General features: G+C 39.9%; 1 protein-coding gene across 2 annotated transcripts in view; it reads left to right on the forward strand.

Annotated features, from left to right (window-relative positions):
- The window catches only part of LOC119901722 (contactin-associated protein-like 4), a 120,887-nt gene that overhangs the window by 81,128 nt on the left and 11,876 nt on the right, over positions 1-27,883 (forward strand). For both annotated transcript variants that reach the window (XM_038717341.1, XM_038717342.1), the window contains exons 12-20: positions 276-395; positions 956-1,156; positions 3,040-3,202; positions 4,448-4,575; positions 5,518-5,688; positions 9,447-9,665; positions 17,630-17,869; positions 21,359-21,583; positions 23,211-23,344. In XM_038717341.1, the coding sequence (XP_038573269.1) occupies positions 276-395; positions 956-1,156; positions 3,040-3,202; positions 4,448-4,575; positions 5,518-5,688; positions 9,447-9,665; positions 17,630-17,869; positions 21,359-21,583; positions 23,211-23,344 (1,601 nt within the window). The remainder of the gene's footprint in view (positions 1-275; positions 396-955; positions 1,157-3,039; positions 3,203-4,447; positions 4,576-5,517; positions 5,689-9,446; positions 9,666-17,629; positions 17,870-21,358; positions 21,584-23,210; positions 23,345-27,883) is intronic.

Genomic DNA, 27,883 nt, shown 5'->3' on the forward strand with positions numbered 1-27,883 from the left:
GATAGATAGATTATGGAGATAGAGAGGAAGAGGCAAGGCTGACAAAGGTCTAAAGTTTTATGTATTGAGACTTTGTACTCCCATCAGTCATACTATCCTCTCCAGCTGGAGTAATCTGTACTTTATGGGGCTCGGTGGTGATACATACGTATGAAGCAGCACCCATAATCCTCCACAGTGTGTATCTTCTTCCCCTCACAACTCCTCTGTGTGTGTCTAAAGTGCTGATGTTGATGTGATTCATGCTGGAGCTGATCTCATTCATTTCCTCCCAGCTGTGTACGAACAGTCGTGCGAGGCGTACAAACACAACGGCAACACGTCGGGACATTTTTATATCGACGTGGACGGCAGCGGACCAATCAAACCGCAGCTGGTCTACTGCAACATGACAGGTGAGACACACACACACACACACACCAACTCCCCTCATCCTCGTATCACTAAACTTTTTACATAATTCTAACTGATGATGCTCCTCTCATCAGGGAGTTACAAACTCAATTTCACTCTACAATCTGTTGTTTTGAGACAAATAAATCAGCCTTGTACCTTGTATAACACTCACTCTGACCCACGTTATCAGCCATCCCCATTTTTCTACAAGGTTCTCTCTCTTTCTGTTACTCTCTCTACTTCAGTCTCTCTCTCCCACATTCATCTCCCTGTCTGTATATGTCTTGGTGCTTTATATCATTTGTATCATGAAGACGTGGAACTTTCATCTCCTTTCTCCATTAATATCTTTCCCGACGCCTGTGTCTTTGACAGTATGATGTTTTTAAAAAATGGCTTCTTTAGCTAATTACCTGAAGGGCAGTTTGTGTGTTTGCTTAAAACAAACAATCGTGGTCCTCTGATTGGATAATTTACCCAGAATCTACACTTACCACATAGTGTATTTTGCATCATAGTAATGTTTTGTGTTTTGTGGTGTCTTTCTATTTATCCACAGAGGAGAACACATGGATGGTGATCCAGCACAACAACACAGAGCTGACCAGAGTCCGACCGTCTCCAGGTGTGAACCAGCATTCAGTCCACTTTAACTACTCGACTGAAGAGGAACAGCTATTGGCCGCCATCAGCCAGTCAGAGCACTGCGAACAAGAACTGTCCTACCAGTGCAGGAAGTCCCGCCTCCTCAACACTCCAGGTAAAGCTAGTTTGTTTTTCTTCTTTGTTACCGTCCTGGCTCAGATTTTCATTACAGGGTTGTAAACCAAAGAAATCTGACTTGAAGCTTGTTGATGTTGTCGGCTGGGGGGGGGCAACTGCTTGAGGATGCAGGCTGGCTTTGCATTTTATGTGAAAGATCCACCCTGCTTCATTTACCTCCAGGCGGAAAAAACTTTAACTCAGGGCAGAACAAATAATCATCTTTAAGGTTGCAAAACAGCCAGTTAATGTGTTTTTTCTACCAAGAACTTGATATACTGAAGTTGTAACCACCGAATCGTTCACATATTTGTTTTTACATTTTGTGCTGTCTTTAAATTCAAATTTAATCATAGTGGGCTATGAGTCACATACATGTACAAAAACAAAAAGCTCTGGAGAAAACAATGTAACTCCCTGCGGCTCCACACGTATTTTTTCGCTCTACCAGACAAAACACAATAATTGTTACGCTCATTGCTTCAATTGCTTAATCAGACTCCAAGGATTTTGGATCTTCCCAGTGAACCAGACAAATGGATTGTATACGATTTGTTCAAATGTCTCATTCTGTTAGAATCAGCTTTGAGTCCAGTTAATTTGTCGGTGTTTTCCAAATCACGGTGTGTCTTTATCAAGTTTACAATCAATAATTGACCATGATGCTGCGAGTTAGGATCAGTTACACAACAAAGAACTTACTTGTGGCAAACATAAAGTAGACAGGAATTAGATAATATTTGTCTTATGCAATATAACCCTCTCTCCATCTTCAAGTCTGGTTGCAGCAAAGATAGTTCGCAGGAAAGCAAGACAACAACAGTTCCGGGCAAACAGTAGTTGGAGAAGGGGCAAATGGATGGATGGAGGGAGTGTTTTACTTCCTTGCCGTTTAGTGGATACTCTCAGAGTGGCTTACAATGAAGTGTAATTGTTCAAAAAGCCTCAGTCTGTACATCAACATCAAAAGAAAAGAGCAGCTACAATATCCAGGGGGTATTTATGGACATACTGTGTTGTTCTTTGGTTGTGAGAGTTCCACTTCCAGTAAAATACATGAAATAAAAGCCCTGTAGAGGGATGCCATTGATTTTTTTTATTTTTTTGTGGCCATTTTCCTGACCCTAACTCACAGTGTTCTCATATTAATGATGCTCCTAACTCACAACAGTAGACACATTTATATTATGGCCTCAATGTCCAGAAAGTGTTTTCAGTTTTATTGTAAGAACCAAGATATAATAGGCAGCTTTTCTTGGGTGAAGAAGAGAGAAAGCAACACTCAGCAACACACAAAAAATTTGATGTTGATTACGTTTTTGTGTATCTTTGAATGCCTGATTTGTATGTGCACATTTCACCAAGTCTAACATAGTTAAACAGTTATTTGCTATATCACATAAGTTTCCATTTTGATCCACTATGGAATAATAGAAGGAGTAAGTACTTGTATATACTTGGATTTATACATTGTTCTTCTCAAATAGCATTTAGCTATTTTCTCTCAGCATAAATTTCTTCGCTTGTTTCCAAAAAAGTAAAACTGTGTGAGCATAACAGAGTGAAAACCCACTGTTCACATGGTAACCAGTAGTTATACTCTGTGACACTTGCAAAAGGCTGAACCTAACAGAACCAAATGTTCCCCTTCGAGGGAACTCGAACTGCGTCAACTGGTGTTACTACCGTTCTAGTAACACCAATAGGATTGGAGTAGTTTCATTCATAGTTCAGCCCTGCCACGCCCAGGGGCGTTCCCATAGTGTCGTCACCGACGCAGTGTCTCGTTCCCCTTCTCGGGGAACAAGGGTTACATACGTAACCCAAGACGTTTTCTCACATGTTTCAGTTGTCATTGTTGCTTGTGTGTGTGTTTTTCAGATGGCTCCCCATTGAGCTGGTGGCTTGGTGGTCCCGGTCCTGGTCGTGTCCAGACTTACTGGGGCGGTGCTCAGCCAGGCAGCCAGCAGTGTGCCTGCGGCCTGCAGGGTGACTGTGTGGATCCACAACACTACTGCAACTGTGACGCCGACCGCATGGAGTGGTACACACATATTTCTAAGTTTACACATTTTAGTTGATGCATCTACCGCTATGTTTCATGAAAAGAAAACAGAAGACTGCAAAAGTAAATAATACACAGCAATGTATTCAGTAATACAGTCAGCCTTTTCTGACAATTACAAAAAAGCAATCTTGTGAGATTTGAGGGAGACTCAAGTTAAACAAAAAACATATATGTCAGTTTAGTGTGGTAAGAGACCTAAATATGGATTTTATATTCATGTGTAAATGAACATAGGATGGTATCTTAAATCAGAAGAAAATAACTCAAAGAAAAGTGAGGCAATTACTTGTTTTTTACTGAAATGATTTTATCTATTGAAAAACATTTTTGGCAATTAGACCACAATGCCAAACCCCATGAAAGTTGAAAGAAAGTTGATGATTGAGAGATTGTGTGAGTCTCTCAGGCTGAACGTTTCCTAATCTTCATTTATTTTGTACACCAGCAGACACTTTAGCAAACTGTCTCTGTTTGACTTGTAACTTTGGCAGTGAAGCAAACATTAGTTCAACTGGGTAAATTGAGCAGAGGAAAAAAAACAAATATACGTTTTAACCTTTCCTCATGTTGTAACCAATCCTGCCTTTGCCTTCCTCATTTTCCAGTCCAAACTGTTTGTGCAGCGCTGACTCTATTTTTGCAGAGCAGAGCTGCCACTGCTGCTCTTAAATATTTCATCAGACTCACAAGTGCTGTATACACTCCTCGCTTCCAGTCCTTGCAGTCCTGCATGTATTTTTACACACAACTTTCCTCAGCAATAAGGCTAACAGGCGGGTCATCTCAGTGCATAAAGCTGCATGTGGGTGTAAACAGGGGGGTGTCTTTGTTTTGGTAGTAGCTGGCCAGTGACTGGTTGATGGTTATAATTATAAACATATAATAGGTCACCAAGAAATTGCACCGACATGTTTACATCTAATATTGTCACAACAGTCATGTAACATTAAAAACAAACACCAGTAAATCCGTTGGGGATTGTTGAGTGTAGCTGATTATTCTTCACATCCATGCTTTTTCTTCTTCAACATATTAGTATTGTTCTGATTCCCCTCGTACTTCTTCATCTTCTTCAACTTTGTCTCCCTCTTCCTCCTGTTCTCCTCTAGTTTTTTCCTTCCCTCGCCTCCTGCTTCTTTTTGTTGAACTTCTCCATCATCTCCTGCTCATTCAACTAATTATGCTCCCTCTTTTTTTCTTGTTCTTTCTCTTTTCCTGCAGGGCTGAAGACTCTGGCCTGCTCACCCATAAGGAGAGCCTCCCTGTCAAGTCTCTGGTGCTGGGTGACATCCAGAGGCCGGGGTCAGAGGCCGCCTACAGGGTGGGACTGCTGCGTTGTCATGGAGACAGTAAGTCCAGCCCAGTTCTCCAGTTGCCTAGTTACACATGACAACAGCAATCTTCCTGTTATAGAAAAGTTGTCAGGCATAAGCGCTTAGGTCAAACAAATGCAGGTTCTGTTTGAAAAGCAGAAGTTTAAATCCTCATGCATTTACATTTAGCTGACGCTTTTATCCAAAGCAACTTACACTTGCTATACATGTCTGAGCTTGCACACTTCTGGAGTAAATAAGGGTTAAGTGTCTTTCTCAAGGACACAATGGTAGATGGGCTAAAGTGGGGAATTGAACCCAGGTCTCTCACACCAAAGGCGTGTGTCTTATCTATTGCACCATCACCACCCCAGCAAAGACAACAAATCAGTCTTCATTTTTTATCACAGACTAACCTTCTAGTTCAGTTATTTCTGGCCAAAATATGCTTTTAAATCAATAGTTTGACATTTGCTGCTGCTTAGCTTAGCATAACATAAAGACTGGAAACCAGAGGAAACAACCGCAGCAGCCTGCCTCTGTCTGAAGGTAATCAGCCTTATTTAACAACCATTATTTAAATATCAAGTTATATCTTGTGTGTTTAGTTCATCAAAAATGTCAAATTAATACTTAATAAAAAAACCACTTAAACCCGAAAATATAAAACTGTAGGAGTTGATAAGGTTGTTATTACAGCTGCCACTGAGCACCATTTCAACAACAACATACTTTGGATAACTTGACTAAAAATGATTCCTTTTATGTTTTATTTAAAACAAATCAAAGTGACTATTCTTTCTGTCCTCTATCCAATTATTTTGTAATTGCAGTTTTAACCATCTGTTGAAATTAACAAAAATGACACAAATTGTTTAAGCATAGTCAAAATGACAAAGTGTGACAGGCTGGCTCATTTGTTTCTGATGTGATTTCCATTTAAAGATCTTGACAGTGACATTTCATTTTGTTTCTTAGAAAACTTCTGGAACGCTGCGTTTTTCGACAAGGAGACGTCGTACCTTCACTTTCCCACCTTCCACGGAGAGCTGAGTGCTGATATCTCCTTCCTGTTTAAAACCACGGCCTCGTCTGGTGTGTTCCTGGAAAACCTGGGCATCAAAGACTTCATACGGATCGAACTGAGTTGTGAGTAGGAGCTGAAGGATGAAGACTGAGTCCAAATCAAACACAGTTGCATAAGGGGATATGTGTGTGTCATTCAAACTCTTCATGGTGTGTGTGTTATTCTTAGTATAGTAGCACAACTAATAGACTGTTCTTTTATGGGTCTAATAGTGATGCAAATATACTCTACTTGTATCCTTCCAATTAGTTTTTTGTTGCTGGGGTTACAATGTCTGAAACTGTTTGGAGGCCTCACAATAGAGAGTGGTAGGATTTTCCCGTCCATTTATCCCTTAACCTTTGAGGTTGAAACCTGCTGTCAATTTGTGTTTTTTTTCTGGAGCTGCTTGCGTGTTTCCAACATTTTTTTATTTATTTATTTTTTGCTTTAGGTTACATTGTTCGTTGTTTTCCTATCAATTTTCTTCCTGCAGACCACAGTTGAATGCGTTGCACAGTCAGACGCTGCCGTGCATGATGTATGCTGCTCCACAACACAACAAATAAAATGTAACCAAGATAGAAATCCATGAAAGGGAACTCACAATAATTGTAGTTTAATAATAGTTTTTTTGCACCCTATAATTTAATTTGTGTTTTTTTATGATCTGTCAGCCGCACTGTAGCTGTGACACTGCATTCATTTCTATCTCCTGTGTAATGTGTGCACTCATATATGGGTGCCATAGTATGTCATTTAGATTATGACAATGATAACCAACAGGGTGTTATTTAGTTTCTGGGTGGCTTGGAAATGTGGCTGGGTGTGAGATATGTTTATAGCCTACCGTATATTGTATCATTTAAAATATAGCTGTTTTACCCAACAAATGTCCTTGTGCTTATATGGTTATGACAGTCCTGCGGATGGTATGAGGTACATTTTTATGGGCCGCAGTTTTGTGTGTCATTTGGAACAGCTTGTATAGATGCCTTGCATCAGTTATTCAAGTCATCCATAGTTGCCTTTTGATGCTCTTGCACCTCACCTACCTTTTTAGTTTGCCGTGTTGTGGTCCTTTTTGTCGCATTTTGAAGGAAGCTGTTTTAGAAATGGAATTTAAAGGGACACACACAGATTCTAATACAGGGACACTGCTGCACCAACAGCCTCTATCCTCAGGGAAATCATTGTCAGTGCAGTTGTTCCAGCTCTGAATACTGCTACTCTGTTGCCGGCTGCCTCAGATCGCTTTGTAACACTGTGGCTGAGCCCGAGAACAATTTCTAAATGAAGTTACTATAGGATGCTGGGAATTTTTCATCTTGTTCTGTACTCCCATAGTAATACATCTTCACCTTCCACCAGCACAACATGAAGGATGGTTTGCTTCGCCTGCACTCTCCTAAATATTTTTGCTGTTAGAGAGAATAGAGACAAAGCTGAGCAGACAGCGTGAAAGCAGTAAATACAGGCATTCAACACTGAGGTGCTGTCCATGGTGCTGAAGCAGCGCCGCACCAATAGGGCCCAGGAGCTGGCCATTGTCTGACTCATGATGCTGGGGATCAGAGGGACACTTTGCTAAGGGCAGCGGTGGAAGAATTATTCATATCCTTTACTTGTAGAAATGCTACAAATAAATAGCCCATTGTAAGTGAAAGTGCTACATAAATAAATTCACAAAATTAAGTGTAGAAGTTTTAAGAGATTTGAAAAAGCAAAATAAGGTATTTTTGAAAAAATAAATTCCTCATTGTGCAGAGTATCAATTCATGGTTTCATGAATTCAAGGTTTAAGTAGCATTTTAATGTTGTAGTGGTTACGTGTTGTAGTTGTATGCTATATGCTATATCTACTTTATGTTCTCTGCAGGTAGGTAGTTTAACATATATTACGTGTCAGAATAAATTGGCTTATTACATGTAAAGTGTAATAACAGATTTGAGGTCAAAACTAACAGCATTTCATGTGTCTAAATATCCATCTGTATGATATTTCCCTGTGAAAAGTAATACATCATAACTGTACTTTAGTAGAGTACTTGAGTAAATGCAAGTTGTTAGTTTCTTTTGTTTGATTATTTTTCAACACCATGTCAAGGCAGACAATCAGACAGGTGGGAACACACACAAAGGCAGGAAGTAAAGTTACACACAAACACATGGCTTAACACAAGTCTACATCTGAAGGACAAGGGACACTCTTTCAATGACAACAATGTACATATTTTGGACAGGGAGCACAGATGGTTCAAAAGAACAGTGAAAGAGGCCATTTACACCAGAAAAAAGAAACAGTCTAGAAATATGGAAGGAGGGCTAAGACAAATCTTATTCCCCACTTATAAAACTGTCCTTTCATCGATTCCCAGGAAAGTAAACCAACGCTCATATTTTGCCTCCTTTGACAATGCTAATGATGGTTATTCAGACTTGGCCTCACGTGACTCCAACGAGTATAATGACTGTTTTGCAACAGCCAGAGCACTTACAAACCAAGCGGCATCCATCACCTTGATAATGACCCCATATAGGTTTTATTGGCTGGGATTCCCTACCAGTCAGAACTGAAGAAGCCCCTCGGATGAGAAGCAAAACGTCTTCAAGTATCTTCAACCAAGTCCACTTGCCCTTGATTTTTACCTTCCTTTGTATGAGGAAGGAATGAAAGTAAATGTACTGGCTGAGCCTGAGAGGCATAGAAGAGAAGAGTCTACCTTCCTGGTAGAGACAGGGGGGATCTAAAATAAAGAACGGAAAGAAACACAGCATTGTCTAGTTCCATCACATAATCAGCACATAACTTCTTGGCAGACTGTTTAGTCTTTTGTTTGTTGTTATCCTGTGGGAAATGCAGCCAGTCAGCTTCGTTAGAAGCTTTGTTGGTTTTTGTGTTTTTTCTTTTGTTGTGAAAGAGTAATTAAAGTATATTCCAGGGAGCCCTACATTCCCCTTGTCTGTTAGTTAGATCTCCATAAACTTGAGTCCAACCTACTTGCTTGTTAAAGCTCCTGTCTCTATTCCCATTGGCAGGCCTTAGACTGACTAGGAGTTGTGTGAAAATATGCAGCTATAAAGTGAAAAATTCACACCAGCTTTTTATGTAAAAATACACCTGCCTCCTTCAGCCTAAATCACAAAGTGACATTCAGCAGTATCCCATTCTCATTCATTTCAGCACTACGGACGTGTCCTGTTTGCACATATGAAATGCTGCTGTGGGCTCTGAGACTGGTGAAAACTAAACTGCCTCTTTAACAGCAGCAGTGAATGAGTTTTCTGTCCAAATATAAGCAGTAATCATGTATATCAGATCTTCATTTGGTTGCCACTTGGAGCCATTACATTTTGTTTTTGTAAAGTTTAAACTTTCAACAAGATACAGCCGTTGTAGACATGCCATTGTTTAATTCAAGAAATGTTCTATAGAAAATAATAATGGTTGATTGACAGACCAGAATTCATCTCGATTCAATTTGGTTCTGTGTGTGTGTGTGTTGTGACAGTTTAATGAAGTGCTGTATTATCCTAATCTTCAGTTTGATTTGCAGAAGAAAAAATTCAAAATATCTTTCACAGTAAAATATATCGGCTTCACCAGGCAACAGAGTAATTACATAGTGTTTTGTTTGGCAAACAAATGGTGAGCTGTCTGATGAAATTGGTTGGTATGACAATAGTATCATCTTCCCACACAGCAGATTAAATCTATTTTTTTTTCTCTTTTGATACTTCCTCTTCCTTTCCCATCTCCCTCTCTCCATTATCTACATCATTCGCCCTCCTTGCTGCCCCCCTTTCTTCCCTGCCACCTGCATCTCTTCCCCTCTATCAGCCTCCACTCAGGTGCTTTTCTCCTTTGACGTGGGTAACGGGCCGCTGGAGGTTCGTGTGGAGTCGAACGCGCCGCTGAACGACAACCGGTGGCATCGAGTCCGAGCCGAGCGGAACGTCAAGGAGGCGTCGCTCCGATTGGATGAACTTCCTGCCGCCACACAGGAGGCTCCTGCTGACGGATACTTCCACCTGCAGCTCAACAGCCAGCTGTTCATAGGTGATGAGTGTGATGTGTGATAATTAAGGGTGATTTGTGATTATAAAACTGCCTCTTGTGATAGTACGAATGTGTGTTTGTGAGTTTCTGTGTGATTTTGGCCTTCTTCAAGTCTTCTGGGAACAAGTCTCTTTCTGTCTCTCTCTCTCGAGCACTAACTAATACACACGTTTGCCTTTTTTCTCATATCATCTCTGCTCTCCAGAGAACCAGTAGTTCATTATTTCTGCCTCTGCAGCTCCACTAGCACTCAGCAGCTTGATCACAGAAATTTTAGTCAAATATTTTTCTCTCCCGGCAAATAAACCTCAAGTTCAATCTTTAAATGCTCTGTATAGCACATTCCTAGTGTTTTTGACCACTCAAAGCGCTTTTACACTACCTCACATTTACCATTCACACACAGGTGGAACAGCCACCAGGGGCAATTTGAGGTTCAGTATCCCAAGGACACTTCAACATGCAGGGATTGAACTACCAACCTTCTGATTAACAAGCAACCTGCTCTACCTCCTGAGCCACCAGGAGAAATTTGATCTGCAAAAGGGTTAAAACAAACATACATGAGGCATAAACAAAGATAAGAACAGCCGTTATATACAACCTCTTTTGTTTGTCTAAAAGTACTCAATAAGTTGAAATGGTAGCCTCAACAATCTATTGTTCTGAGCAGCTACTCAAGCTCAGCGCAAATTTAGGGCATTAATTGTCGTGGGTGCAAAGGAAAATTTGTATCTGTTAGTTTTTATTTTGGGCAATCTGTATCTTCGCCCAGAGGGGAGAAGAAGCTACCTTAACAATGTTAGACAGTTTATTTTTACTTTGCACCGTAAGATTCCCATAACAAGCTATGCAACAAAAAGTTAAAATTGATTCAATAAAAGATTTATAAAATAGAGTCATCAAAGTTTTGTCCACATTAAAAGTATCCAGTCTGCACAGAAAATGAAGCCTCTGAAGACCCTTCTTGTAGACAGCAGGAGTGTTAAGGTCAAAGTATTTGTCAATAACTGTTCCTAGATACTTCACTGTCTCAATAGGTGAGCCCTTGGTTATTGAGAGTTTGAGTGGGGAGTTGGAGAAGTGGTGGTCACGCCAATCAACAAAGTCGTTCAAAACATGCCCGTGGTCGACCTCTCCATCCTGGAGCAGACTGACTAGAACTGTGTCGTCTGCGAACTTCAGAAGAAACCTGTTTTTGTGGTGACTCCTACAGTCATTTGTATATAGGAGATACAATAATGGGGACAAGACACACCACTGGGGTGAGCCTGTGGATGACATTCGCTTCTGAGATAGAACCCCATTAACGCTGACTGACTGGGGCCTAAATGTTCAAAAATCCAGTACCCATTTTACCATACCTGGACCAAGGTTAAATGTGGACACAAGTATCCTTACTAAGAGGTGTGTTTGGATTATATTAAACGCTGATGAAAAATCAACAAATAAAAGCCTTGCATGGGTTTTTTTCCCCTCAAGATGCTTATATAGAAGATTAAGTAAGGTTTAGTAGCATCGTCTACTCCTCTATTAACCTTATCAGACAGGCTTTGCTTGATCAATCACTCAAAGGTCTTCATCACTATTGATGTTAGGGCTACAGGCCTAATGTCATTAAGCTCTTTTGGGTATCTGTTCTTGGCCACAGGTACCACCACAGATTCCTTCCACAGTGTTGGGACCTTATGCTGGGAAAGTGACATATTAAAAAGATTGGAAAAAATGTCACATAATTGATCTGCACAGACTTTTAGAAATTTACCAGTTATCCTGTCAGGGCCAGGGGTCTTTCTAATATTACATACAACATAGATCTAACAGAATGGGCACTGATTGTAGGTTGAGAGGGGGTTGCACAATCACTGAAAACATCAAACAGATCACTCTGTGCATTTGCAAAATCATGTTTGTCATTAAAATGTAAATAAAAATCATTCAGGGCATTTGCAAACTCTATATTTGAATTAAAGCCATCAATAGCTGAACTCAACAATCAACTCACAAGAGTGCTGTCTGATGTAAACTTAAGAAAGAAACAATGAAACATAGACAGTGCTTTGTCTTGGTAGTCAAGGCTTTTGTGCAGGACAGCTAATTACATAGGGTTAGCATATAAACAGTTTCACAACCAACTTTATTTACATCACAGGGAAGTCTCTTTACAGACTTTACAGAGAGTTGTTTACATTTCCCTGTCTCTTAACAAACACTCATTGTGAGTATCCTAATGCACCCTAAGGCCTAATACATGTGTACATGCATTTACGTCCTTATAAAACAATTTTAGAGCCTCGTAAGAATTTAAAACCTACATCTATGCTTGCTTGCTAGTAGCTTCTCCCTTCCCTGCCCTTTTTGGGGTATTGCTATGTTTTGTAGCAAGTTACCACCACCTGCCAGTAGCACTCAACCAGGACTGTGTGCACATACCTGTTTCCAAGAGACTAACAAAATGGGGGCTCACTCTTAAAAACATTGCTGCATAGCGCCTTTAGTGGTCACTTCACTGGGTACCGTTCATAAACAAAAGACACAAAAGATTGAGTACATCAACACGATGTGAATTGCAATTGTGATTTTTTTGTTTTAGTTAAAGGACATGACTTGGGTTTAGATTTAACATTGATAGTAATTCTAACTGTAAAGACTGCGACTGGATTTATAATCATATATCTGTATAGTATTAGGACTATAGGGTATAAGATGAACTAATAACAAAAACAATCTTTCTCAGTATAATTGTCTAATTCACACATGCTGAATTGTTAATTTCTGTTAAGTGGTGATAAATACGGAAGATGCCAGTTTGGCACATTATATATTAGGGATCCAATACTGCAACTTTCCCTCTAAAGGCAAACCTAATAGAAAAAGTTTAGAGATCAATGGAAGGTAGTACAGGATGTGATCGCCGTCAGACTGGGATTAAATCCTTCGAAAAGGTCTAAAAATATTCTCTTTGTTCACATATGTTAATCTATTATTGGCTGACTCTTGTTGTCTACACAGCTGTATTGGATATGAAAGGTGCTGAGTCTGCAATTCCTTTCTATAGGGCTTCTACTACTTCTTTGTTCACAGCCCTACAGTTTAAACTCTTGATAGACTGAGATCCAAGCCCCAAGATAGTAGCAAGTCTGAAATCCTCCAACAGAGCCCTACATACAGTAAAATTAAACTAAATATTCTGTTTCATAGTGATAAACTGCTAGTGGCTAAATGCTATCAGCTGCTCAGCACTACTGAATATGAATGCAAAGGCTGAGTTGATGGCTCACGACAACTTATCAATAATCACATTTCTTAAATAAGCATCCATCAGGGATCAGTGTTGTGCTTGATGTGATTTGTTGCAGTGAGGGTCTTTAAATAATCTGTAAATTAAGATGAATCTTTACGTTATCTCATAGGCTGTCATGTAATTAACCATCTTTAATGTCAACTTCATCCATACTGCAGCCCTGTTTGTCTCAACTTCATCAGATCAGTTCTATAATTCAGATTTTGTTTAACCTCTCACTCCATCTGTTGACCTGCAGCCGAGAAAAAAAGGAACTCCATCATGTATTATCAGGTTTTATCCTTCTGCAAACGTTATGTATGTCACTTCATATCAGTAAAAACACTAGAGAGAAAACAAACCAACAAACGTTTATGAGATTGGATGAAGGCAGCAGCAGCAGTAGGGAAATCGAGGTGAATATTGATTTGCTGAATGTGTTTAGCTGAGAATTTACTTTGAGGTCACCACCATCAGCCTAAACTCATACACATTTACTTCTGAATTATCAGTACAGTTCCTGGAATAAGTCTGATAGATGTGTGTATTTGAATGGAACCCGTTTGGTTTGGTATTTGTATTAAATTGATTTGATGGTTAATTTGATATGCAGGTATGAAGAACTTCCATCCTCCTTAGTAAGAATAGAACAGTAATAAGTATAATGCATTTTCTGTTAAAGTCTCCTTGAGGAAGCTACTTAGAGCATTGGATGTATAAATAAGAATCAATATCAGCTCAGCTTGAATGCAATCCTAAAACCACAACACTGCTGTGTGAGCTATGACATGTAGGAAGGTAGGTAGGTTCAAGTTATAGAGTGAAATTGTGTTTTGTAACACCCTTCTGTTACATAGCAGACAGTGGGTACCAATGATCTTCTGAGCAGTTTTAATCACCCGCTGCAGAGCCCTCCGGTCCTGGGCCGTGCACATCCCATGCCAGTTTGTGATGTTTCCAGTCAGGATGCTTTCTATTGCTCCTCTGTAAAAGAACTTGGCGTGGGAATTTGGCCTTCTTAAGCATCCTCAAAAAATACAGTTGTTTTTTTTAGCTTTCTTTACCAGCGTGGAGATGTGAGATGACATTGTGAGGTCCTCTGTGGTCCGCTGTTTCCCAGGAACCTGAAACTGTTCACCTGCTCCACCTCAGCACCTCTGATGTAGACAGGAGTGTGTGTCTTTACCTCCTTTACTGAAATCAACAATCCGTTCCTTACTTATACCTATACTGGTACTTCTTATTCATGAGCCATAATCCTGCCTTCACAAGCAAAAACATTTACTTTTGTTTGGATTTCTAATTTTTGTATGCAGTAAGTAGATCAACTATGTTATCACATGCAGTGCTTGTTGGAGAACTCCCCGGATTTATCAGTCTACTCAACTGTATGAGTCAATGAGGTACAGTGTTGTCTTATGAATTCATAAGACATAATTCCATAAACTGTGTATTTATGAGACTTAATTACTTCTTGTACAGATTTATTAGGCAGTGAATGCCATTGTTTCAATTAATAACCCGTTGTATTGCCTTGCATGGATTTATAGTTTTTTTATTGCCTGATATTTGTAGGTGTAAAATATCCACACGCAGCAGTTTCAATTGAAAGAGTTTTGCATTCGTTGCGAACAGCATTTCACATTACTTGTTGTATTGCCTGGTTTGGATAGATAAGCAGTGGTTTATTGGTGCTGCACTGGCAACTCTGTTGGCTGGTGTGCTGAGATATTTGTTTTCTCGCATCCTTCGCGTGGGTCAGTAAGACACCGTATTTCCATTTTGTTTAAAAGCAGACCTTCTGTAATTAGACTGCTTTTGAGATATTGTTTGACTTAAACTTCACAAATCCTCATTGTTGCTACATCAGCAAAATCAAATCTGCATTTTGGGCTCTATATTCATTGTGGCACACAAAGCGCAAACAGCGCTTTTTTCCTGAACTTGAAATTTGCTTTGCCCGTCTGCACAGTTGGAAGAAAAGGCACCGTGCAGACATAGAGAAGGCTCAATCGAATGAGGCAATGCAAAGAGAGGTGAAAATAGACATTTGAGAACCACATCTGTTTCTGGTGCTGGTCAATCAGCCACCACTTTGGTGATTTTATCAACAAGAGGAAATGCACAAAACTAACAGAATAATACTTAAAATGTAAATAAACTATTTAAATTAACCACCCTTCAACTAGTGGATGCATTTAAATCAGCATCAAAAAGAACTTTTAATGTGATTTAAGCAGGAACTTCTAACTCCCCAGTTTTAAGTGCATTCTCTCTTTCTACACTTTTCTGGGCCTGCATGTCAAGGTTCTTTGTATTTTGAGTCACGCACTTTGCCTTTGATGGTTGCTTTGATCTCCATTTCACTAATTGTTTTTCTATTCAGTATCATGTGGTCTCATACTATATGCTTCTGTAGAGAGTGTGCTCTCTCACAGTACGAACTCATGTAGAGAGACGTGTAATTGTCTTGTTAGAACTGAGGTTGTGTATGAGGTTGAAATTGTCACTGATCTTGAAGGACTCACTGGTAGCTTTACTCAGAATTGGTCAGATGTGGAGTTTATCTGCATTTGGATTCTTTGATATTTGCTTTAATCTTTACTCCACAAATCCCTCATTATGTTTTTATTTTTATAAATGATCTTAATGGCTGTCGGCAGATTCAGTGTCTATACACTCCTGAATGAAAAATAAACAACAGTTTTCAGTAATCAATCTAGAAACCAACTTCTTACAACAAAACCAGACACACTTTTTCATTTGCATTGTTTTTTGCTTGGGTAATGTGAAAGGCACTTAAAATCCAGTGTTTTATTATTAGGTTAATTATTATTAAAACCAAAGCAGCAACAAAACAAACAACTTCTTAGACCAGAAAGAATGATGGCTATTTTCATTCAGATTTTTGAAAGCAATACTTTAATTTGAAATCATGAACAAACCTGTGCGAAAATACTGTAGAAACATTTCAACCTGCCCTAGAAAAGTTTATAGTCCAGTTCAGTTTTACATACAATTGGTCTTTTTTTCCACATGGAAACACTTCACTACTACACAGTATGTCACAGCAGCAATTTGTCATTGTTTGTTTTCACTGTTGGTCAAAAAACTACTTCCTAGCTAACATAGGAGACTTTCAACAGATTAAATGACCCCTATGTGTAGCTGAGAGTCAAGGGTCTGACAAGTAATAGCCAGACAAATAATTGCTTACACACAATTAAATTATAATCTATGATGATTGCCCCATCCCCCAAATGTATTATTGGCAACTGCTGTCAGTTGTTGTGAAGTTTTGTGTCGTAGTTTATGAAATGTTCTTTGCATAAAACAAATAACCTACACCAGACAACAGCAGATGTTAATGTTTTCTGATGCAAAATTTTCAGGTAGGCTTCCAGCCTTTGGGAACAGACTGACCTGGTACGGGGGATGTAATCGATTTTCGCGGTTCTAAAAAAAGCTTTTTTTTACCAGGCGTGGATGAAAATATCACATTTTTTCTGTATTTCATATCCATGTAGTCTGTAATGGTAAAATAAATATGTTAATCTACAATGGATTTATATTCCTTAGCTTCTGACCTTCCAAAGGAGACCAGAATTCTGCATCTAGGCCTAATGGTTGAGGAGATATTACTGATTTTTTTTGGGTATGTTATTTTAGGCATTTTTCCTAGAAATAGGTGCCAGGTACCATGTATACGCCACTTTCATAATACATGCATTTATATTTCTAAATTAAAATTAATCTAACTAAAGTTTTATTATACAATATTTTACATCTGTTATGTTTAGTGAAGCTCACATAATTCAAGAATTTACAGTCAGAACTGTATCAGAGCAGAGAGAGGGACCTAACAGAGCTCAGTGATTTATTGGTGTGAAAAGCTGCTGCTGCTGAACAGTAGGAAGTTGTCAGCTTTGACGGCTGAGAGCAAAGTGCTGGCATGTCTGAACTCTAAGAACAATAACAATTTCAATCCGTGATCTTTGCAGAAATGGCAGGTTGTCAGATTTGAACTCTTGCTGTGCCATGAAGGCTCAGGATGTGTGTGCGCAATGGTGGACATGTATTATTTATAATGTTTCACTGTTCTCAGGTTTGTAGCTAAATTAAACTGCAAGTGAGGTGCTGGAGATGGTGCAAGGAATATATAGACATTACCAAACAGTAATTCAGAAAGGCAGCCAACTACCTAGTTGGCCTGTCAACAGCGAGAATTATGCTATGTTACAGACCTAAAGACAGCTGATGAAAGTTATGTCCCGATTCAGCTTTCTACCTACAGCTTGATGCCTCATTGCTGTTTAATCATTGTGTCACTGCATAAAGGTGTTGACAGTTTGGAGCTTCTGGGGGAGTAGAGACGACATGTGGATCAGCTTTACATGAGACACGAGGAGGAGAAATGAAAAACTAGAGGGAAAGAAAACATACAGACTAGTCAGCACACAAAGAAATAAAATAAAGGCTGGGACAAAGATGATAGACAGGAATATTGTGTGGCGTCAATTCCTACATGCTTTGATGCTGATTGCTTGTGATATTACTGACATAGTAATTTCAGCCTCAAAGGAAGTTTAAAATGAAACATTTTATAACTCCACACAGAAACATGTATATATGTACAACAAATGTAATGTAAAAAACAACAACAATGTTTTTATGTTGTCAGGAGGCACAGCGTCCAGGCAGAAGGGCTTTCGGGGCTGTATTCGCTCCCTGCAACTGAACGGCGTCACCCTAGACCTGGAGGAGAGGGCGAGGATCACACCCGGGGTTCGACCCGGCTGTCCAGGTCACTGCAGCAGCTACGGTTCATTCTGCCAGAACCAGGGCCGCTGTGTGGAGAGGGCCAACGGCTTCCACTGTGACTGCAGCCTGTCAGCATACACTGGAGTCTTCTGCCATACAGGTACACACTGTAGAGATCAAGTTATACTGACCTACTATCCAATGTTGCTATAGGTGTCCTTTGGCTTAAGAATCTTCTCAATTCTTTGAAGGTCATTTTTGGTTATTTTTAACCAATTCGCAAGACTAATTTAAGAACAATATCACTTCCTCACAGCAGCTTGTCACATTAAAGAGACCATACAAGCTGAATGATTTATGAATTAAGCTTAATGGTGTCTGGAGTTTTTTTTTTTATAAACAAACAAAAGTTACATCCAGTGTTACTCTTTCCACAGCCAATGGTGTGGATTAACTGTTTCAGCAACTGTTTCTCATGTTGCCCTCAAACTCGCATACGCTTGTGTCGCTTTGCACATTCTTGATATGAACAAAACTTATATATAATCTTATATTTCTCCTTAGCTCAAACAACATTGATGGTGCCACCTACCTTGGCCTCTCTTTATGAGGCCGGTCTAACCACTTTACAACATGCTACAGTGTCACATCATGTCTCCATTCCCTCCTCTTTGCTTTACATTTAATGTAGTTGACTCATATCTGGCAACCTCCAAGGTTAAAGCTGTTTTGATTTTATGTACTGGCTTGTGAGTCCTTCACTGTACAGATGAACCCTGAATGTCTTGGTCTCCATAAAGATGACGTCTGATCAGTCATTTGGTGTGTATATAGGCTGTTATTTATATATTTATATATATATATATATATATTAACCTTTTGCTGCACTTAACACTCATCTCAAAGTCCTTAGTTATTATATGACATCAAAGGTTTCACTCAAAAAGTGTCTTTTCTATGTATTGCAGTCCTGTGTTTGATCTGGGTTCAGTAACTGAGAGGATTCTCTTTGCCCTCTTCCTAACAACTAATGGTTTCTATTGAACCTATCAGCATATACATTAGCAGGCAGAGGCACAGAAAGTAAAATTTAATTGCTTTGATGCATTTGTGAAATGATGATATAGTTTGTGTATATTTTTTTCCTGCTTTTATGCTGGTATTTTGAGAACAGCCCTGTGTGGCAACGTCAGTGTTGTTTTGATGCTGTAAAAATTTTAACCCAGGGCCATTTTAAAAAATGATTCTCTTCCTGGTAATATTGAATAATTATTCTACTGGTTGGTTAAAAAGTCATTGCATTTCACTTCCAGGAAAGCTATCAATAAAACAAAACTAAAGTAATAAAAGGCAGAAAAAGAATTGGCTACTATTAGGGTTATGAACCGCTTCAATTATTCCTGAAATTTAGAGCAACGAGGGTCAAACACAATATTATGAAAGCAATCTGAAATGCAGTATTTTTTGCTAACCAGTTATACTGGATTGCAGGAAATTTAACAGTGTATGATATTCTGTCTGCATGGGGACAGCAACTGGAGGATTGCCAGTTCAAGTCCAGCTTGGACCAGACACTATGGAGTGTGGACTGGTAGCTGGAGAGGTGTCCGTTGAATTTCCCCAAGGGCGTTAATAAAGTAGTTCTTCTTATTCTTTATAGGTCCAAAAAGATTTTTAAGCCTCTGCATTTTTGGGCCAGTAAAGCATGTGTATAAGAGTCTTTCTCTGGCTGAGCCAATCAACTGCTTACACACATGAATGGTACAAAAATGATACACAGATCTAGCTCTTTAAGACTTTTGTTTAATTTGTATTAATTCTAATTGCAACTTTTTGATGCTCAGTAAATTTTCTTGATTGTTTGATGTAATTTCTTTTCACTGGATTCCCTTCACATTTTTGGAAATGTTGTCATTCATTTTCTTGCAGAGAGCAAACTGAAAAGATTGATAGCACTCTTTTATTGGCTCCCTCATTAATACATTATATTTTGTTTAAAATATTTTGTGTAAAAACAACAATTTGCTGTTTTATAGCGGGGGTCGTGTCAGCCTCAAGAATGCAAATAAACACATTTCTCAGAATGATGGGATGGGAAAGTCTCTCTGGGCCCGTTTCAAAGTGGCTCTGGTGTTTGCCTCATTAGTTGGGTTACTTTGGGCTGATCTCAACTCTGACAGTCGAGAACACCTAAAAGGCTCATGGTCCAGTTCTATGTTAACTGTGGTGTTGTTTGTTTGTGATGGGAAAGTATCATTGTGAATAATCCATCCATTCATCCATCCGTCACCACTCATCCAGGGTCAGGTCGCAGGGGCAGCAGCTCCAGCAGAGGACCCCAAACCTCCCTTTCCCGAGCCACATTAACCAGCTGTGGTTGTTCCACGACCAGGACGGAATCCACATGGTTCCTCTTCATTCCAAGGTTCGACTATCGGCCAAACCCTCCTCTGCAGCATTTTAGAGTAGACTTGACTAGGGAGGCTGAGAAGTGTGATACGCCTGTAATTGGCACACACTCTCTGGTCCCCCTTTTTGAACAGGGGAACCACCACTCCGGTTTGGACTCCTGTCCCTGACTTCCACTCAGTGTTGAGGCATGTCATCCAAAACATCCCCTCACATCCAAAGCTTTTAGCATTCCTAGACGGATCTCATCATTCCCCGGGGCTTTGTCACTGTGGGGTTGTTTGACGACCTCAGTGACTGCCATCAGGGAAATTGATGCTCTGCCTCTACCATAGAAGGCATGTTAGTGGGATTGAGGAGTTCCTCAAAGTGTTCCTTCTGTCGCCCAATTACCTCCTCAGTAGAGGTCCAGTGTCCCACCCTTGCTGTACACAGCTTGGATGGTTCCCCATTCCTCCCAATCACAACTCTCCAGGTGTCTCCCATACAGGACTCCATTCAGGGTCTCCAAGAAGGCAGAATACTGCTGTCAGAGTCAGAGTCAGAGTTTCCCCCCCTATGGCCCGCACATAGGGAGGCGATCCACTCATCCACCTGGGTAAACTCCAACTTAGCAACTTAGGGGATTTGTGACTATGGGCTTTGTGGCAAACGTGGCACCAGAAACTCGCTGATGAGCCCTTCCTCTGGGCGAAGCTCCAGACGGGGGCTCGAGATTCCCCCGAGCAAGGTAGTTCCTCCTCTTCCTCGTTTTGACATGAGGAGTTTTTTAACCATACTTGGTCTGGCCCCTCCCCCAAGACCACTTTTCCATGGGAGACCCTACCAGGAGCACCAGGCTCCAGACAACACAGCCTTTAGGTTCATAGGGAAACACAAACCTCTCTACCATGATAAGGTTGCCGGAGAGGCATTGCCAGTAAGAGGGAGTAAAATCCCTAAAATGAAAATACAAAGCAAACAAGAAAGAAAAAGCACTCAAGTCAAGATGAAAAACCAATAGCCATACTCTTGTTCTGGTAACATCAAAAAGCATCCATTCATCTTTCATGGTTCAAGAGGTTTGAATATGTTTGTAGTGATGTATGTTTTGCCAGTGTGGCCCCACTGTTTTCAAAGAACACCTTTGACTACCTTGACATATCTTACAAAATCAACGTTAATTTTTCCTTTCCATTTCTGATATTGCCAAATAAAAGTATTTACTGTAATCTCTCTGTGACTGTCTCTCTTCCCCCAGAGGTGTCAGCCAGCTTCAAGTCGGGGACGTCTGTCAGCTACACCTTCAAGGAGCCGTACGAGTTGAGCAGGAACAGCAGCGCTCTGCCGTCCTCCATCTACTCTGACATGACGCTGAGAGGAGAGAACGTCTCCCTGAGCTTCAGGACGAACCAAAGTCCGGCCGTGCTGTTCTACGTCAGCTCCTACTACAGAGAGTACCTGGCCCTGCTCATCAACAAGCACGGTGAGCAGGCTTTTATTTTGAAGGAGTTTGTTTATGTGGCAGAAGTTGAGTTGAGGTGGAGTGTCTTATTTTGACTCAATCCTTCTTCCTTTTTTGAAATGGCCTCCTCCCCTCTTTTTTGTTCCCTTTGTGGGTTTCTTTTATTTGAATACTTTTGGAATCTCTTCATCTTGTGGGTTTTCCCTACTTCAAATACACTCTTCCTAATATTGTGTATTTTCTCATTCTTCCCTCTAATTACCCCTCCCTTTGCCTTGCTGCCTTTGCCTTGCTCTCTTTTTTCTCCTTTCTTGTTCTCTCCTCCTGTTTTTCAGAGAGTACGTCTATTCAAGACTTTCCCTTTTCGCCTCTCGTCGTCTTCCTCCCTCAACCCTTTTCAATTACTTTCTCCCTCTTCCTCGGCTCCTCCCAGCTTCCCATCTTACCTCTCTTCCCCTCTTCCTCTCATCGTCTCCCTTTTCCCTGTCTTCTCCTGATATCGACCTCTCCTCATTTCCTTCTTCCTTCCTCCTTCTCCTCTGCAGCTTTACCAGATCTATCAGGATCTGTCAGACCTTTCCTCTTTCTGGATTCCCCTGTCAGCATCTACTGCCTTTTAATCTGTCCAGCTGGGCCGGCTATTATGTTTTGTGTCCGGCTAAAAAAAGAGTCCACTGGTTTTATCACTGAGAACTGATGAGTGATGTTGAGGGAGTAAAGGTCTGGTGGGCTGCTAATGGGTGGAAGGTCAGTGTGCTGCTGAATAAAACAGCAGAAAACTTGCTGATGTGTTTAAGAAACTTTTGTGTGAAATAATCATGTTTTGAATTTGGCTTTTAAGAGTAGTAGGAGGCACTTTGAATTTAAAATTACATTTTCAGCATCCAGGACACTAATAAAATCAGCACTTTGCTGCTAGATTAGCTGTAGATGGATTTTTTCTGGTGTTAATGGTTTAGAGGAAGCTGATGGACAGCAGGGCATTAAGGTTTCATGCTGTCGCCAGGTAGGTGCACTTAAACTAAAGTGTCCAATTAAATCCCAGAGAGCTTTCTCTTGTTTGACTCATTAGTTTTTTCTTTTCCCCTCTGCTGCAGTTAAACCCCCTCAGCCCAAACACAGATATTCCTTGTCAGTCACTTAACTTAACTTTTTATTATCAGAAACAACAGCTAACTGGATGAGCACTAACACCAAATTATTATTTATTCTTGGTAATTACACCTTTGTATTAACAAAAGAACATAATGAATCATAATCATTAAATGTTCTTTATGCAATTAATTATAATGAATGTCAATATTTGTGCATTTGAAGGACGATATATCATTTCTTATCCATCTTAAAATCGTTTTTAAGAAGCCAGAAGACATCACAGGGCTTTTATTAAATCTGCTCTTAATCCTCTGAATATTAGTGAAATGAATTAGATTTGGAGTTGTGTTATTGATAGGTAATTACCCCATAATCCTCTTAATATGGAAAGCTTTATTGACTCAGATCCTTATCATTCCGATTCATCATTGAAGTGAAAAATACACCCATAAAGAATGATAAGTAAAGACTAGAGAAGGAGACCTAGATGTTTTCTTGAGAAAAAGTTTAAATTGGAAAGTGTGTGTGTGTGTGTGTGTGTGTGTGTGTGAAGATAAGTTGGAGGTGAGATACAAGCTGGACAGCAACAGAGATGCTGAAGTGTTGAGAAGTAGAGTGAGGAGCCTGGCCGACGGACAGCTTCACAATGTTACCATCAGGAGGCTAACAAACTCTGTTTCTGTGCAGGTAACATTACACACAATCACACACACAATATAGTTATTATTTACACCATGATGGTATAGACAGTTGAACAATACCATTTTTTGGGAGATTAGTCCGATGTATGAAAGCATATAAATGATAAATAAAACTAATTCTGGGTGCCATCAAATCTGCAAATTAATTCACTTTGAGAGAGCACATGCACAGATTTGTCAGAGAAGATTTCAATTTTTGAGTGAGGACAAAGTCGTGAACGTTACAATTTGAGGCTGCAAGAGGACAGAACATTGTAGTGATCAATAAGGCTTCTCCTAATTATCAAAGCTGCTCACTCTCACTTTTGGCAGTCTCAGATTTGGTCCATTTGAAGGGTCGTCCTGTTTGCTAATGACTACTGATGCTAAGCTGCCTTAACTATTTACATTTTCAGAAAACAGATGCCAGAATCAAAGTGTCCTCAGTAGATTTTCTCCATGTGAACACCTGACTTTAACCCAATTCAAGTTTTGTTCTAAAATGTTGTTGTAGCCAGTTTCAATGAAATCACATAGCTGGACATGGCTTCCATTCAGTCCCTTCTACTCCTGTGGAAACTGGGGATGTACCTGAACCCGAATGTTATTCCGAAAATCACAAAAATTATGCAACGGAAACAGATATTTCTTCTACCGAAGTTGCTCGTTATTATTGAGGGTGAAAAAAGTCCACTCAGGAAAGTGATAAACCGCGTGAAAATGGAACTGAAGAAAGGTGTTAAATTAAAGTAGCAGCTGCTTCTTTTCTGCTGGTCTGTCTGAAGCTGCTGATGTGTCTGCGGCTGCAGGAGGGGAGAGCTTCAGAGATCTTTACTGGCCGAGTGTCATGGGGATGTGTGTAGTTTCACCCGGGAATGGCCAGGCGGTTTGTGAACAGTATCTGCTGTGCATCTGCCTACGTTATTGTTCTGCTGATATGGTAGTGTCCACTTTAGACCATCTGACAGACACGAGCCGTTTGGGACTGTACTGGGGTGCGTTTTCAACAGAAGGTAACAACCATGGTATGATGCATCGTTAAACTAACCAACATCTGAAGTACGACTGTAAGTTTGAACCAACTTACTTAGTTCGAACTACAATGTTTCCAGATGTGTTCGGTCTGACTTTCTCACCTGGAAACTTGCAAAACGCACTTTGTCATTATGCCTAAATATGACAGTTGTGACCGATTTTAAGTTATATTATTATGTTAAATTATTATTTAGGCTTTTCATATTGTAGTCGTATACAAGCAATAACAAGAGCATCAACAATAATATTAATAAAATCAACAATTTAAATAAAATATAGTCTAATTATTTTATTTAGCCTAAATATATATATATATAGCAATGGTAACATTTTAGAAGAGAAAAATGATGAACTGCATTTACAAAACATTTAGTAAAATAGGTTTAATCTGCAAATGTCTTTTTTTCAACACTTTAACACTGTTATGAATACTAGCCCGACATTGTCCATCAAGGCGTGAGAATAGCTCACTGCGATTGATGAATGTGCTTATAGATCTACTGAATCTATAAGATCTACTGAATACACAGAAATGGGTTTGAAACCTGTGAGTTATATTTGTCATAATGGCAACGAAAGCTTTCAGGGACTGATTCATTACAGTACTTTAATGAATTTTAAACTGTTTCTTTTAAATGTTTTATCTTTATAATAAAGACTACAGAACACCCATCTACTTTATAGACCTAGAAATGTACACACATACACATGAAGGGAATACTAAAAGTCTTGTCTTTTTCATGCTCTGTTTTGTCCCTTTACCTTCAGGTGACTCATAAAGTAAATTAAAGAGGTGGCATTCTGCTTTTTGGCTTTTTCCCTCTCCTTTTTTGTGCACTTTGCAAACCTATTAGTTTGCAAAGTGAAAAAGTCCAGCCCACAGGGAGTTCCCATCTCCCACAGAAAACTCTGCTCTGAATTGCCTGAAAACAGCTCGTTTGTAGTCCAGTCGCTTCCCTTTGAAAAGGCTGGAATAAAAGCTAAATGTGCGTCATATAATGCTCACCAAGCGGCTACTCCAACACGCCCTCAAAAACACCAGAGGAAAAACATCTCTCCTCTCCTTTCCAAACACTAGCTACCCTCCAGGCAGTCTGTGGACATAAAGTTGTTACTGTGATGTAGAGACAGAGCTCAGTTAAAACATTTAAAACTCAGTTAAAAAATGTAAAAGATACATTTGTTACAGATTAATAACTCACCACTCTGAAACTCCATGTTGCCAAGCTGGTCGGCAACATGTACAGCTGAACCAAAGCCATGTTTGCTTCTCATTGACCCGCCCTTCTCTGCTTCTGATTGGCTAGTAGTCCTTAACTAGGAACTGCGCATGTGCAACTCCCAACAAAGATCATTTAGAGACAAGATGTATTATTTAATATTTAAATGTTTTTATCAAAGTTGTTGCTAGGGACAATTCAGTAGTTACTGCCAAGCCATGAAGGTGTAACCACTTCATTCTCTCTTTCTCTCTCTCTCTCTCTCTCTCTCTCTCTCTCTCTCTGCAGCTGCATGTCGCTCCCTCAGTTGCTCAGCCACTCACTCACGCCGCTAGATTACCGTTAGATGCTAGATTACCCCCCTCAGGATGGCGCCCTAGATGGCTACCTATGTTGCCCACAGGAAGCGCCGGCTCTGGCTACAACAATGCCAAAGATGAAGGATGGTGTCATAATGAGTATTTTTTAGAAATTATTCTACATTGGCATGGCGAAAAAACAGTTTTATCTACTTGAATTAATCAGTGGTTTAATGCACCACTAGGCGAGCACAAAAAAGTGACAAAGTGACAAATCAATCGCACCCCAGTTGTTGTGTGACCAACAGGTGCGCCCTGGTAAATAAAAAAGACTCAAATATGTGTTTTTGGATTGGCATTCATTGCAACTGTAGCGCTTTGGAATTAAGGATTATTCTACGGAGTCCCAAAGGGGACATAGGCAAAAAAATGTTTTTTGTGCTTATAAAAAAGTACCTGCTGTGCACCTGAAAGTATCAGTATGAAAAGTACAGTATTTATTAAATCAAGTTTGTGCTTTGAAGGCACAACAACTGCATTGCTAATGAATATAATGTTAGAAAATGTGCCCGATTTAATGTGACTTCCACTTCATGTCTTCTATTTTAATACAGATATAGAGACCGATCATTATGTTGGTGAACAGATGCAGATAATGACGTCTTTGCACACCTCTAGTGAAAACAGGGACAGTAGCACCTAATAGATGGAAACAGTGTATTATTTGTGTCAAACTGTATCAATTTTCCACAACAAAATAAGTTTTTGGTAAATGGTCATATAATGCTCATTTTCAGGTTCGAAGTCTTAATTAGGGGTTGTACCAGAACAGGTTTACATGGTTTAATTTTCAAAAAACACCATATTTTTCTCATACTGCACATTGCTGCAGCTCCTCTTTTCACCCTATGTGTTGTACGCTCCGCTCTTGAGCTACAGAGTGATGCATCTTACTTGTACAAAATCTTTGTTGGGAGTTGCACATGCGCAGTTCCCAGGTAAGGACTACTAGCCAATCAGAAGCAGAGAAGGGCGGGTCGTAAGAAACAAGGTAGTGTGATCCAAATCAAAGTCGCTTCAGACTGCGACCGTAACCTAGCAGATGGTATAAGTTATTCACCAGTCCACAACCACACAACATCATTGTTCCACATCTTACCATAAACCACTACAAAAATCACCATATTTCAACTCAATTTTACATAAAAATTGGCCAAACAATTTGAACGTTTGATCAGTAGCTTTCACATCGGGTGTAACATTAGCATTATAGTTATAACTTTAGCTGTGTTAGCCAACGTTTAAAACAGCTCCGCACTTGAATAGTCTGTAAATAAATAAAGCATACTTACAGGTTGTGATTGTAAATTTTCAGGCCCAAACAGAGTCGGGCCGTTGTTGCTGCAGCGGTCTGTGTGACGGTGGGAGCAGAGGGCTCTGTGAGCAGACGGCTGGCTGGCTGGCCGGCCTCCCGCTCCTCCCGCTCCTCCCGCGGGTTGGCAAAGGCTTCCCCCGCAGCCACTTGCGGAGCTCCTCAATTCCGAAAATATTCAAGCACATCTTTCAATTCTCGTAAAACTGTCAATATTTGAAATCTACACGGCTGATTTCTCACCTCAAAACTTCTCAGAAGTGGATTTAGTGATGAAATTCCAAACGAAAACTGGAAAATATAAAACTTTATGTTGCTGGCCTCTGTCAGGCGCTCGCAATGATGATGCAGTGAATAGTGACGATTCTCTCTGACCAATTAGCAGTCTGTCGTGTTTTCACGTTACATTTTAGTATCCCTCAGCTCGCTTGGAACCTCGACGGAGGTGGTACGAGAAAAAGTACCTGGAAGCAGGTACAGGTACAACATTTCTGCAATGAAAAGCAAAAAGTATAATACCACCTCTTTAAAATTATTTGTCTTTCCACTAAAACTAATGACACACAAGGTAGATCACACGTGTGTGTTTTTGTTTATTTTAATTACCAAAAAGTAGGGAA

Source organism: Micropterus salmoides, unplaced genomic scaffold, assembly GCF_014851395.1.
Source record: "Micropterus salmoides isolate LMB-PRFRI ecotype aquatic unplaced genomic scaffold, ASM1485139v1 Ms_hic_scaffold_14, whole genome shotgun sequence".
Classification (NCBI taxonomy): domain Eukaryota; kingdom Metazoa; phylum Chordata; class Actinopteri; order Centrarchiformes; family Centrarchidae; genus Micropterus; species Micropterus salmoides.